Below are 15494 nucleotides of genomic sequence, written 5' to 3' on the forward strand. Positions count from 1 at the left end.
CAATGGCAATGACAGTGATGTAGTGTGGAAATTTTTAATTTTTTTGTTTTTGATTGAAAAAAAAATGCTACCGGACAGCAAAGTGCCCATAACATTTTTTACTCCAAATGTGCTAAGGAATAGCTGGTTAAAGTTTGTCGGGTTAGTGCCGATACATCCTGTATATTTCCGTATGGATAATAAATAGCGAGGTCAGGGAGTCTAGCACAGTGAAATCGATAACTTTACTGTGGGTTTTATACCGATTTATTGTGCACGGTCACGCTGTTGATATCCACACCGATGCTGAAAACTCATTATATCTGAATTCGATATACGCTGGCAACACTGGAGCATATCTCTATGAATTGACATTCATAAACTTCAGACCGTTACATAAATGTTAAAAATACTGATATGTCAATATCAAATTGAAATGTTACCTGTACACAAAAAAGGAATTTTAGTTCATGAGGTCATTAGTCACAACTAACATTTCTTGTTTCTCGATGCTGGAACGAAATCATTTGATCGTGTCTAAGATGAATTAATTAAGTCTATGGAACGACATTATGCAAAAAGCTTTCCGGCACCTTGGAGACCGCGCTAAAAGCTTTGGCTTTTGTGAACCGACTGTCGGAATCATTTTCTGACCATAGATGACGGATTTCGTATTGACATATGGCTTTATCGATCCCCGTGCTAGACCTCCCGCATGTACTGTACGTACACGGCTATTTTCAGGTCCGATCATCAAAACATTTCAAGAAACGTTTTATCAATGTGCTACAACGGAAGTCGTAAAATCAATAATTTAATTCGTATTAAGTTGGCAAATGCTTTAGTTTTATTCATTATGATTATATTTGTAAGAATCTGGAGGTCACGGTTCAAATTTCGGCGTGTGCAAGTAAATTTAATTAAATTAATTTGTGTTGTTTAACAATTATTATTAATTCATTTAAAAATAACATCCAGGGTGATTGATACATTCAGTATCTTTGAGTATTCTCTTCCTCATCTCCTTCCTCTCTCCACTACCATCAGCTTCACAACATACCCCAATTGGGGATGCCATAGTCTCACTGGCTCCAGACGGTCGGGAGCAGTTAGAAATATTGTGAGGTGTCCACATTAAAAAATTCCACGATCTAAAAAAAACAATTGAATACCACACAAGAACCAACTGCCTGGAGCCTGTGGGACTTCCAAATTGGGGTACGTTGTAAGGCTGATAGGAAAGGGAGGGGAAGGAGATGAGAAATATGAAGGTTGGGAAGAATGATGTATTTTTCTAAAGTTGACCAAAAAACGAGAGTCATTGGAAAAAACGTGAAAGTACGTCATAACAATATCTAATAAAAATTAAACACTTATTTGTGTAATCCCATGAGTTTTAAATTAATTTATTTACCGACTGGTTTCGCTTTGCTCATCATCAGGGTACAAATTTATACCGATAATAATAATTCATTAAGCATGACAAACCACAAAGTGATTGCTTTCTACAATAATAATATCTACGTACACAATACAGAGGGCTCGTAAACTCGTGGTACAAGCGGAAAATTAATAAATCTGCATCACACTTGGTAATTTGGAGTCGATTTAGTGGTATAACTTTTTTTGATTTGGTTTTTCGTTTTTGTCGAAGTAATTTTACGTTAAATTAAAAAAATGGTCACTTTGGGGTTAGCTGTTAATTGTATTTTAAAATGCTTCACTCAAAAGCGTAACTCCAAAAGCGTAACTCCAAAAGGTTTTAGTCGTGAGAGTTTGAGTCTGTCCCTGAACTTGTACCCCTATTTCCCTTCCTTAGCCACCCCTCTAGTAGAGCTAAGCCTTCCTTGCGCAAATAATATTTCAACAGAAAAATAAATAAAATCCTCGATTTCCACGATGTACCTTCGTATTAACGCGTCGCCAAGTCTTTTGATAAAAAATGCTAATTTACCAGCGAAAATCAAGATAACGAAGATTTTGGCGAACCATTGTGGCAAACAGAATAAATTTCACAACAAAGGAAAGGGTTCAGTTCAAAGAAATAAAATAATACAAATTTGTCAAAAAACACTACTTTAATTTGGATTACCCTTTGTACCGATATGATTGAGATTTTCACGGCCAAAAGAATTATCAATTTATTTTTGGGATATAATGCCGTATTTCTTTAGCCAACGTTTCGGACAGCATTACAGTGTCCATTACCAGGGCAGATGACATCTGTAATACTGATTTAATACTTTAATATTAAATCAGCCCCCACCCCCACTTCAACACTTAGAAATAGATTATGTTCACCTATTGTCTTGTAATGTTTTAATTTTAAGTTAATGTTTAGTATATTTTTCCCTGAAGATGTAACGGTTGTTCCGAATCCGGTAGCCGTATATATAAAAAAAAATATATACAGTGGTTCAAATAAAAACATTGTTTCATTTATTTTTAGTGGATAACTACAAAGTTATAGCTAAATTTAAAAATATTTTTTTATAATACTATCCTCATAAGAATCTAGAAATAAAACAACAAAAAACAAATGAATCTACACATGCCCTGATGATGGACACTGTAACGCTGTCCGAAACGTCAGCTAAAGAAGGAGATAACGCAACACGCCATAATACCCCATCTTACCTTCGCAGCAGGCATTGGGATCAGTTCCCCCATCATCACACTCCTCTCCCGGCGCCAGATAGCTCGCCCTGTAGATCGTATTGCCCTCCATAGCAGCACAGGGGGCGCTGTACTGCCTGATTGCCCAGGGCGGGATCCAGCGTGGCCGGACTTCAGTTGGCCGATAGCTGAGTTTTTGAATGGTGGAGCACTCCATCTTGGCGCAAGGGCGGGCGTAGAGGTTGATTGGCGCGTAGGACGTGGGTCGTCTCTGGGCGCCCGGTGCAGGGAAGGAGAGCCTGTTTACGGTTTTATCTGGAACACAGAACAAAACACCAATAAAACAGATAGTTTTCAAGTATGATCTCTCTTCAAACAAATTTGGAAGTTGTAAGACATTGCCCAACCTTCAAGCGGCAGTTTTGAGTTGCAGATGCTGACGATGGGCATTATGGGAGGCCTCCTACTGGCAGGTTTGGGCACATAGTCGTGTTTTTGCGTGGTGAGATCCTGCATGGGTCCCCGCCCCGTCAGGTCGTGATTGCATGGTAGAATTAGTCGGGTCCTTTTCGTGTCGTTGGGAAGGTAGGATAACTGGAAAGAATACAGGCTTTTAGACCTAGCGCAGTTGAAAGTCATTTTTAAAAGGTTTGTAAGATTGCTATTATGCCGACAAGGAATACGTGCTGATTGCATTAATTTGGGATATTTCCGCTGTGTATCGGACCTTCGTCCATGAAATAGTTTGAATTGAATGAGTTAAAAAAAATCCATTCGAAATGAGTACAGTTTTGTTGTATGGTTATTATATACATTAGCGTTATTCTGAATGTCTGGTTTACCTTCTGTATGGTGTCCCCGGACATGCGGCCGCAGGATCTGACGAAGTTACCCACAGGCAGCACGGCGGCGGGCCGGCGTCCCTCCACCTGCCTGTAGGACAGGTTGTACACCGTGCCGCCCTCCATGGCCTTGCATGGCTTCTGGTACACGTTCCGTGGGGCAAAGTTGTCAGGCCTAGGTGGCTGGCAGTACTTCTACACAAAACAGACAAATATGTTAAGGAGTTAACATTAACTAACTGGCTTACGAAGTTAGCGAACAATCTAACCATTTCTTTGTAGATAAAAATAATGAAATGCTGCATAACTTTTATTTAGAAAATACTCAAAAGCCTCACTCACATATTCACACAAACTACACTTCTGTTATTCAATAAAATATTGTCATGTTCCTGCTCCGTGAATATCCTCGACCTCTTATGACACTTATTCTAAAGTAGTTCAAACGCGGAAAGCTGCGAAAAGGATACACGACGACGCACGTTATGAGTGAGTTCGCGAAGAATACCAAGATGTATTGTAGTGTTCCATTTACGCGACATATTCAAGCCGAAATACGAAATCCGAGCGCCGAGTGCGCTGAGAACCGAGATACGTATGCGTGGAGCGACTGGCATTGTCTTACCGTCTTGTCCAAACGCGTTTACACACGGACAACGTGGCCGGCTGTGGTGGTAAGGAGAAAACACTATTCTGCGGAGATAGCTTGCCCATCTATCTCTGGGACAAAGTCTTGGTTTATTGACCAATCCTCTGAACTACTGTTCACACTATTATAATGGGTCCCAAGCTAGAACAAGACATTATTGTCCTGTTCTCGTATGAACCCGGCATGATTCTTAACATGTTGATTTTGGTCAGTCCCATGAATTTGATTCAATAAAGTTTTTCGTGTGTTCCTGAGGCACCCCTAACCTTTTAATCCATCCGCTAGGCTTTTATTCTTATGACAATCCATTCATGTTATATGTCGAAAACATCAAAGCGTCCCTTTATCAAATTTGTTTCTTTAACTAAGATTACATTGACCTTGCAATATTATTTGGTTTTTCAGTTGTGAGACGCTCGCACAAGGCTTTGTTATATACACCCTTCAGGGATCTCATTTCTATTGCATATCCTACTTTCATCATTTCTCTGTCAGGTAAATGCCTCAATACCATACATCAAATCTTTCCTCTTTTGACTTACAACTGCCAATATTTCTTACATGGCCATTTCAAAGTCAAAACTCGAAAAATTTAGTCGGCAGGTACAAAGTTATTGCCTGTTGCACTGACTTGGAAATGAATACCTTATAAATCTGTGCTTGTTTATCGTTAGACGTAATATTGTAATCAGATTTTCTGCTGAATAGTTTATATTTGATTTGCACCATGTTTGAGACAGTTTCAGTAAGTATCCATATGTAATTATCCGACAATTAATGTGATTACGTGATAATTACCAACCCACATATCTAATTATCCCGGAACCTATCTTTGAACAATTATCACGGCGTCATTAAGATTTTGCGAGATATCTAATTATTTCCTGATGGTTAAATAGCAAACAGTTATCAAAGTAATGATTGGAATCGAATTTATAATTTGTAATTAAGAAAAAAATACATTTACAAAGTCATAGTAAATACATTTTTGTATTCAAAAGTAACACTAATTGAAAAATTTAAAGGGAAACTTAAAAAAACACGCTTTAAAAAACGGAGTATCATACCAGCTTCTTCTTCTTGGGGCAACAGCAGCATTTCGGTGTCTTGTTGTCGAAGGTTCTGGCTGGCTTCACGGTCACTGGCTTGCCGGTGTAGTCGCAGCAGAAATGATTCTTAGCCCTGTTAAGGAACATTTAACAGAATACTATAAGAGTTACGGCGCAGGAGGTGATCGCAATCAATCGATAGATCTGTACAAAAATTTCCCGCCACGCATGTGCTTTACAAGGAACAACGAATGCAAGGAATGCAGACGGTCTGAACGAGAGAATTCATTAAATTTCGTTCGTTTTCGGGTTCTGTGAAAGTCCTATTCAAGTTCTGTTATTACATCATGATAGGCTAGTTGCTTGACAGAACTGAAACAGAACTTGAAAAAATCCTTCACAGAACTTGAAAATTGACTGAATTGAAGAATTGTTCAAATTCTCCGAAACAACCAAAGAGCAGAAACCTATGGTGCCAATTAGGTTTCTGCTCTTTCAAATTGGTGGAATAATATTGTAAATTGTTGACATATATAAGCATTAGTCACTAAATATAAACATGTCTTTGTAAAATTTATATCGGCAAGCAGAACATCAAATCGGACTGATTAAACTGCACAGCCCTGATTCGACTTATTTATTGATGTATAACATGTTACTGTGCAATCACTGTAGTGATAACATGATAAAATAGTCAGATCTGTACCGATTTGACCTTATTTGGGAAAATCAGCAAAACATTTCTATCAGATTCTTGGTGTTTGAAAATCTAACATAATATCAAATTAATGTACTTATTCCCTTTCTACTATTTTTTCATCTCGCATTGTAAAGTATTTTGTTTTTATGTTATTGAGAACATTTAGACATTCTTAGTCTTAAAAAAATAAACATTTAAAAGCCAAGCTGGGCGTAAGAACTCAAATGAATAATCACAGGATTTGGTTATACAACTTTTATCTACTCGTTCAAGTATTATGCGTTAGGTTGTATTTTTTATAACTTTACAAACAACGATAGCTTTAGGAAGGAAATTTGAGAAGGGATCCGCGATATCTAGTTCCGTTCTCTTGGCAGGAAGTGAAACATGAAAAGTACCACAGGAACAGAATTTTTCTGAAGCTTTCAGAATATTGCATTCATAATATTTTTTAAATTTTTGCGATTTTTTTCTATTAAGAGAATTTTATATTAAAACTGTTTCGGCTCTGCAAACGATGTAAATATATTATTTAAAAAAAATAATATACATTTATAAGTGTTTAAAATAAATATGTTATAAATCAGTAGAATTTCTAAATACGGGGCTCACATAAAATAACTATTTATGTCGTGGGAGATGGTAAAATATGCATTAAAGTTCCATTTATTTTCAATAAAAGTTAATTTTGAAGGTTATAAAATACCCAAAAAATATTAAAAGAACCCAAACTAACACACTAAAAACCAATTTTATGCATGCTTACTTAAACCCCCGACTATAGTTTTTTTGAAATCAAGTGTTGTTTTTTTAAAGAGCCTTTGAAGGCAACAAGCTTACTCATTTCACACAAACACTGGTTAAAACAATGAAAAAAAACACAAAGTATCAAGAAAAAGATAATAACTATTTTCATAATTTGGTAATGAAAAATACGTACCCCGGCATTTTGAAATATGTGTAGAGTCTATTACATAGATTTTTGAATTATTTAACAGAAATTTAAAAGCGCCTGGAATATATAATCTACCTAAACGGAAAACAACGTATATATATCAAATATTTTCACGGTTAATATGCATTTTGATTAAACTTTTATAAACGTTGAGAATTTGAAGGATTTGACAAAAAGACAAACTGAATCGGAAAATATCTCAGAGTTTTCACTGGGGACGCGATTGAAACAAAATATTCATAATTAAGAAATTGGAACGTGAATGAAAATGATACAATATTGGCAATTATTTTAATACAAGTAGGTAACCCACAAAAGAATAACACGGAGCTAGGTACCTACACATGTAAAAAATCATCGACCTTATAAATGAGTTAGGGCGCCTGCAGACGAGATACCTTAATCCCGGCGACAGTTTGAAGACTATTCGAAAATTCATACGAATTCTAAAAAAGTCTCTTTTATGCGCACCTCTATATACCGTAATGCATTTTTAAGCCAGCAACTAAAGGAATAATACACTAGTAAAATAGTACCTAAATGTACAAAATAATAACAACATTTGTGCATTCGTGAAACTCTGTACATACTTTCGTCTTGGCAGTATAAATGTAGATCTGCGGAGTCCGCCCAAAACACAGGGGTGGGGAGGGGAAATTAAAAAAAAATCGTGTTTACAAACTAGGACGAGTGAGGTATCGTTTAATACGTTTTAATTTGTTTAGTACGGAAACATGAAAATACCAAGGGGTACAGAGATGTTCCACCACATTATTCTACAGCCATGAAGAATGTATGACCAAATTTTCATGAATGTATGAATTTTTTCTGATGTAATGTAATATCTAAACGTAATGCTAATGTCTAGTGTAATCTATTATGTAAACGTAATACTAATGTCTAATGTAATGTATTATGTAAATGTAATACTAATGTCCCATAAAATGTAATCAATATTATATTATAAAAAAATAAATAAATAAATGTAATACTAATGTCTGATGTAATGTTTTATATAAATATAATACTAATGTCCGATGTGATGTATTATGGAAAGGTTATAATAATTTCTGATGTAATGTATAATGTAAATGTAATACTAATGTCTGATGTAATGTTTATGTAAATATATAATACTTCTATGTGATGTGAAATATAATTAATAAGTATTAGACATTATAATTTTACTACTGTCATTAATTTGTACGTAAAAAAATACTTTTTGCTTGATAAGTGTGTTATTTTCACGTTTCCTCATTAAAAACTGTCTTATATCACCAAATATAGTATACAGGAAGGAAATATGTCTGGAAAAATGGTATAAAAAATAATATGATGCATCGGACACGCTAGGTATCAAAAATGTACGTTTTTATTTAAAATCATGGTAACCATTTGCAATTATGTAGATTGAAAATATTTATGCCAAGGTGAGGTGCACACGAGGTCATAATTTAGAAAACTTCTGCCGACATATATTTTATGATCGCAACATTTATAAAAACATCACAAGTACATTCAAATTACACAAGACAACATAATAAATTATACACAAATTTTCAGTAAAGACTGAAAGTGGTAAAATATACATAGGCCATAAGGGCGTACAGATAAACAATCTCCTTCCCGATAGCCTGAAAACAAAAATATAATAAAAATATTTAAGAAAAACAGTGTTTAATCTCAAGATTAGTGAGTAAAATCAAAATATACTTATTTTAGAAAAATATGTTGCTAAGGTACCTACTTTAATGGGGAGATTTTAATGAGGCTTCGATGAAACTGGGCGTCTGGCGTAGTGTTATAACGTATATAATTTATAACAATTTAACCTGATTTATTAATAACCATCTCAGGGATTGCAAGTTCAGGCTATCTTTTAAGGAACCATCAAAATTTAAACACTTTATGAAGTTATGCATATTATTACTAAATTATCTTAAAACTATTGCATGGAACAATTGTACGCTGGGAGTTAATGGCTCTGTTTCATTACGTTTGTTAGAAGTACCATATATTTAACCGATGTGTAACCTTTGGGATTCTTCTCATTTGCCATAGCATGGTTCAATCCTACAGTGTTAGTACCTACTACAGCTTTCGGCCTTGCCCCCATGTTTGGTAATCACCCACACAGCGGACGGTGGCTCGTCTCCTGACTCTCACCTGAAGACTACGGCTCTTTGTCCCGAAGAACCGAGTTCTCGCAACTCAAGTCCCCGTTTCCCGCTGTGGGTGTTCTCCTTCCCCACCTGTTTTGTCTCTCACCCTTCTTATGGGCATAATTTTTTGCGTTAGCGCTTACCGCTGTTTATTGTCGATCACCATATAAGTTGATCCTTCTGATTGCACGTGATCAAGTCATGTTTTAGTCCATATTGCTGCGTGATCGATGTGGTGGTGTATTCTGTACGATTTGTAGTCGTAGAAATTCTTGATTAATATAGGATATGCCAACTCATAATACTAGCGCTAACAAGTTCTTCCATAGCGACCAACTGCTAACCCTGTACAAATCTCAAGTAGTCCAACAATTGAATTTGGGAGCTGTTATATAGTGGTGTAATATGAACACAATTATGATTGTGTTGAATTTAATAAACCATTCTTGTTGAAAATCGTTTACAAGTCCTTGACAGGAAGAGGTTCCGAAGCAAAGACCATCTTAGGCATAGATAATATATAGGCATAGTATTACTATATCCAACAGGAGCCACCTCTGTGCTGGACACAGGTATATCCTAGTGAGACAAATACGAAAAACACCTCTACAAATAAATTATATATATCTGAATCCCCACAATACACGATAAACCTACTTGATTCCGTCTGATTGACAACCCATTGTTAACACATCGATTGAAATCTCTTGTAGCTTTGGTGCACGTGCGTGAAACTCGACATACACGAGATATTCTCGTATGTGGAACGAGTTACCGGCATCTGTTTTTCCTCCTTCACATAATCAGGGCCTCTTCAATACCCACATTAATAAATCCCTTCTTACAGCACTTTCCTTAATCGGCCTCACAACACTGCCCAACCGGGTGGCATAATAGCTTCCCTTGCCTTTAAACTATATAGACAGGAGCTCTTTGTGAAAAGTAACATAAAAAAATACGTACTAAGTTAAAAAAGTAAATAATAAAAAAAAAACATTAGTGAAAAATAACCTAAAGGGCGATAAGAAATGGGCTTTGTTTAAATAATAATATCACCTAAGCTGGGCGGCAACCACTTTGAGGTACAATGAACCACACTTTTTACAAAATCAAGATTACGGATTTAAAAATGTACATAAATAAATTTATTTTAATTAAAAATAATTTTAATTTTTGTGATAACTTTGCTCACGAAACATGTCGGTTGTATCTCAATTTAATAAAAGTGCTTAAAAATAAGTGTTTTTTATTTTCAATTAAAACAGCGCCAATCAAATATTTGGCTGTAATTGAAGATACATTTTTTTAGTCTTGGAATAAATTTATGAGTAAAACCACAAATTCTAATATTGAATCATGGAAGACAAAATAAGCGACTTACAAATTTAAAACAGAAAAATCTGAAAAAGATTCAGTCGCATTTAGGAATTGAACCCAGGACCTCGGCCTTGCCGGGACTTTGCTCTACCGCTGAGCTAATTCGACTCAATCCCCTTCAGTCATATTTAACTGTATCATACTTCGCCTAAAACTACCAACATCATTTTCATTTCATAATGCATATTTTTATTATCTGCTATCTGAACTAAATGCAAACTAAATATTGACTTATAAAATATACTCGTATATCCATTTTAATAAAGGTCTAGGATAAGTCTATCAATTTCTAGATGCGATCGAATCTTTTTCTAATTTTTTGTTTCAAATTTTCTTTTGAGAGTCGCTAATGTTGTCTTCAACGACTTATAAATATTGGTTTTGGTTAAAAAAATATAAACATAAAACGAGATTTTTTAATGATTATCTATTATGTATTATGAAGCCTCGTATTTAATAATAACAAATTGATTTTTAACAAACTTTCAAATGAAAAATATAAAACTTTCATTCTTCTTGCAGAGAAGCTAAAATACTGAACGTTTTTATTTTTTAATAATATTATATTTTACGAGCTTTTGTGGTGTATCATATATGTTTCAAATATGGTGTATCATATGTGGTGTATCGTATATGGTGTATCGTATATGGTGTATCATTGTATTATATATTATATTGCTCATCCTTAATACTCATTCTAAACTTTCATTATTATGTATGTTAGGAATTTTTGTTGTTGTTGTAGTTGTTATCATAGTTTTCTCCATCTCTTGTTGAAAGTGTGCTATCTTTCTAAATTATTTTTTTAGAATATTGTAGATTATCACAACACACAAACTGTTTCCTTTAGTCGTGTACGAACTAATTTCAGTTTTGAATTTTCCAAAAAATATGGTCTTGGGTCCTATAAAAATACGAGCACTTGTTGATAAATCCACAGCGTGAAAAGCTTTGAACCCCTAAAAATGAAAAAATATTATTTAAATGATATGTCACAGATTTCATTCAACGGTGGGGCCACAAGCAGTTCATTTCCTTCTAGATGGATTGGTGGAACATTTAGTGGTTCCTTGTTATGTTTGAAAACGATAATGACTGTATACATAAAAAATAGTTTTGTATTAGTGATCGACAAACCTATGGTCAGCTATGGCCATGATATACTTGTGAGTTGATAGTATTTGTCTAGTCTATAGTTAGTAATAAGACAGATCATTCTAGAAATATATTTTATATTTGTACAGCGTCCTTGACGTAATTTTTCACAAAAGCGCGCTGCACAAACTATCCAAATATTATTACTTATTAATATTATAAGATAATAATTTGTTATTTCATAATAATATTGTACGGCAATAATAATCCCAAATAGATTTATTAATACAAACTGTACAAACCCATAAATAACCTAAATAATTGTAACTTTACAAGACGCCTTAAATAGCGTAGCTATTATTGTCAGAATAACAAATTATTTTTAATGGTTCAAGAAATGTCAAAAAAGATTGTTGTCACAACTAATTATATAATGTACTTTCCCTATCCTAAAACGGGAATATCTCCTAGTTGGACAGACAAAACATTTTTTTGTATATGAACCCCTGTACAGTAAAAAAGAAACCAAATAAAATATTTTTCCACACGAAAGACAAGAAGATAAAAAATGGAGGAAAAATGAATAATATTGTTGTGATACAAATCAAGGGCGTAGCTATAGCACTCACCAGGGGGGTCTTCTTTCTGGGGGTGGGGAAAGGAGTAAATGGGGAAAAGGGGAAATATTTGGGGACTTCTATTCGTCTATCATTACATCACTACATCATCAATTTGGGAGGCGGATATGGGTACCGCCGCCCAGGTAACCGTTTATTGGACAACCAACACCTCTGCTATAAGTCACCCCAAGTGTTTTGCTACGTTTAGTGACTTAGCAGGGGTGTTCAGGTTGATGGGGGGGGGGGGGTGGTGAGATTTGTCTAGGTCTGGGCGGCGATGTGTCTGCCCACTTGCTGCATATCGAGTCAGAATGATAGAGACTGGTTGAGGAACGCCTTTTGACCTCACCGTCTAGACTCCCCCGACCCATCGCGATCGCCTTGATGATGAATTCATACGCCCGTCACTCCTGGACACACTAGCCCCCAGATTCCTACCCAACTATCACTGCTTTTTTCTACCCAGAACACTTCCCATCATTTAAGATGATGTGGGCCCTGAGAGAAATTATTTCCCGCAGGGCCTCCTGTGCGGAGCAAATATAATAAAAAATGTGTTATATGTCTCTCTTGAACAACATTACACAGTGCGTAGACCATTCAACTAGAATCCATTTAGAAGTTTTAGGATATTGATTAATTACCTTGATTAAGTGACATTGATTGTCTACTGCAACGAGCTTATCCAAGATGTAAATTTTCAAATCCGGGTTAAGACAGATGTCCTTTGTAGAAAATGATACCAGGAACTCAAATCTATCACGATTCCATTTCCAAGTGCGTGCTTTTCCCTGTGAAAATTGACGATGAGAACAGTGAACTTTTTCTCGAATGGAAAAGTTTATTTATTTTCTTAATATTATGTTGTAACGGAAAACCGCGCGACCCCGAATACTTTCTTGCTCACACCTATTACGGCATCCCTATCTGGAATGCAGAATTGCGTAGATCTCCCATTGGTTACGCAAATTATTTATTAATCAGAGAACACCTCCGCGCTACCAAATGATGTAAAATGGACGGCCTATATAAGCGGACGAGCGGCCTTGAACGTGCAGAAATCCCGAGTCGGTCGAAGGCTTAAGATCTGATCGTGGTAGCGAGATGTGTCATCCTTTCCAGTGAGGTCTTAGAGAAATCCTAGGCTGAAACCTGACACTGATAGCGAGATGTATCGTCCCTTTCAGTGAGGTTGAAGAGTGCCTAAAGGGATCTTATCTTTCGTATCTAGACCGGAGTTAATTTTTTGTATCACATTCAAAGTATCATGTAAATAATACGTTTTTTCTCACCCCCAATAAACCTCCATTGCTTTTGTTGGTGGTATTTCCATATGTATATCCTTGTCCAGTTTTCGGGTCAATAACAAGCGTCGCTTGCAATTCTGTAAGATTACGGGTTTTTGGACCTCTGCAATGTCCGAGAGACTCAAAATTTGTTGTGTATTCTCCCTGAAAAAAAGTTATGTTAAATATTTAAAAAAATGACATGTGAAGTTTAAGTGAAGAAATATCTATGCATTGTAACAATGGCGTCTTTTGAAGTCTTAAAATATTATAATGGAGAAGTTAGTTAATAAATCAATATAATGTAATAACAAGTGGGTGAAATCAAATTTACTTACAAAATCATTTCCCGAAGAAGCTTTATAAAATAAAGTTAGCGTAATTAAACCGAAAAGCATTTCTGCTAAATATTTCGCCATTTTTAGCAAATTTCACGGGCGTAAAATATAACTATAGATTTCTTTAAGGACGCTGCTCAAAACAAGATGAATTAGAATAATATCATCTATTTTGACACATTCATGAATCAACGGTCATGCCTTTGCGAATCGATGTATGGAGGCCAAAAAAATGGTCTGTGGTACCAAAATAATCGTTAAAATATAAATCATTGCTCATTCCAAATAATTTGAGCTGATAACGAATCTCGTGAATTTTGAAATGGACAACGATTATTTCGTGAAAAAAGGCACTTAATATAAATCATTTGTAACAAATGATTTTTTTTTAGAAGACAAACATTTCCTGTTTACGAATAACCTGACAATATTTGAAAATCTCCTACGATCACCATAGTAAGCGGAAAATGCTTTCTTAACTTGCTGAGGAAATGAACATACTACGCCTGAGTAGGACCCGAATGCAATGCCAACTCAGCCACTGACCGGTCACTTGAACATTTATCTTACTAAACATCTTGCGTAGGACCATGAATAATCTTATAGAATTTTGTCTCAGTATTGGATGAAAAGCATAAATATATGTATGTGGCAAAAAAATAATACATCAATTCTGCATAATATCGCATTGTATCCAGTAATACCAAGTTTGACTACCTCAAATTTGACATTTATTTAGACAAAAATTTGTTAATATCATGTGTGGAACATCATTTTCCACATCCAGAACGTACCAGTTATACATACCGTACCCTTTTGACCAGAGTTTATTAAAGAGTTTTAACAGAACCTTGGAAATTATTGTTTTCTTATAATGAAATTATTATATTTACAATTTGGAAAGTGGGTATGGGTACCGCCGCCCGGGGAACCATTCTCGGATAACCAACACCTCTGCCATAGGTCACCCCAAGTGGTTCGCTATGTTTAGTTACTAAGGGATACCCGAATTCGTGGAGTGTGGTTTGCCAGTTGGTTGTTGGTTGGCCAGTTGGTTGGTTGGTCAGGGGATGAGGAGACCTTTTGACCTCTCCAGCTGAACTCTCTCGATCCCAAATAAGTGGGAGGGATCCATTCGTACGTCACTCCTCGACACACTTACCCCCATATTCCAACCCAACCTTTTTCGTTTTCCTTTCCGAAATTTCCTCTTCTTCCTTCCCGTAAAAAGACCCCCACACAGCATCCACAAAGACGATACAGACCCTGAGTGAAATTATTTTCCTCAGGGCCTCCTGTGTGGAGTTAATGTAAAAAATGTAAAATTGATAGTAAAATTCGACACGTGCGTGTCGGTATAAGTACCGACACGCACGTGTCTTAAAAGTAAGCTTAAAAATTATACTTGTTTTGTTCGCATATAAAAAGTGCTGTGTTATTTTGTAGCATTGTGTACAAAGTATAATGATATTTCGGTCATCTAATAATCAGCTACAATTTATTATTAATGATACCTATTTTAAATACGAAACCACAATCATTATTCCTACCTGATCGACTAATCTTGCACACCATCATCATCATCATCAACATTAAATTATCATTGATACAAGTAGCATCCATAATTCGATAATTTGGAGCCAGTTTTTTAAACTTCCAGATATTTTTTTTATTTTATTTTATTTTATTTATTTCTATACAATATTTACAGTGTTCACATAATTATTTATTTTGTACATGATATATTTCAAGCTTATAACTATAATATGTTGTGTGTAAGGTAGGTTTGGTGAAACTGTATGTGAGTAATATTGTATGTTTCGTGA

The 15494-nt window shown here is 35.4% G+C and overlaps 1 protein-coding gene across 1 annotated transcript; it reads right to left on the reverse strand.

The window, feature by feature from the left end:
• Positions 1-405: 405 nt before the first annotated feature.
• Positions 406-6783, reverse strand: LOC149411832 (uncharacterized). The gene is made up of 6 exons (XM_089646252.1): positions 6776-6783; positions 5154-5268; positions 3438-3632; positions 3003-3189; positions 2617-2910; positions 406-422 (listed from the first exon to the last, which is right to left on the reverse strand). Exons 1-6 carry the CDS (start codon positions 6781-6783, stop codon positions 406-408), a joined length of 816 nt encoding a protein of 271 aa, XP_089502378.1.
• Between the last annotated feature and the right edge of the window lie 8711 nt (positions 6784-15494).

Source organism: Hesperophylax consimilis, chromosome 24 (genome assembly GCF_061612785.1).
Source record: "Hesperophylax consimilis isolate HC1 chromosome 24, BYU_Hcon_1.0, whole genome shotgun sequence".
Lineage (NCBI taxonomy): Eukaryota > Metazoa > Arthropoda > Insecta > Trichoptera > Limnephilidae > Hesperophylax > Hesperophylax consimilis.

Bases quoted from the DNA above. Each gene is read 5' to 3' on its own strand.
- LOC149411832 (XM_089646252.1), bottom strand. The intron at 3,633-5,153 runs GTATGATACTCC...TGTTTTGTGTAG, and splicing joins GCCCCAAGAAGAAGAAGCTG to AAGTACTGCCAGCCACCTAG. The intron at 3,190-3,437 runs GTAAACCAGACA...TATTCTTTCCAG, and splicing joins CCGGGGACACCATACAGAAG to TTATCCTACCTTCCCAACGA.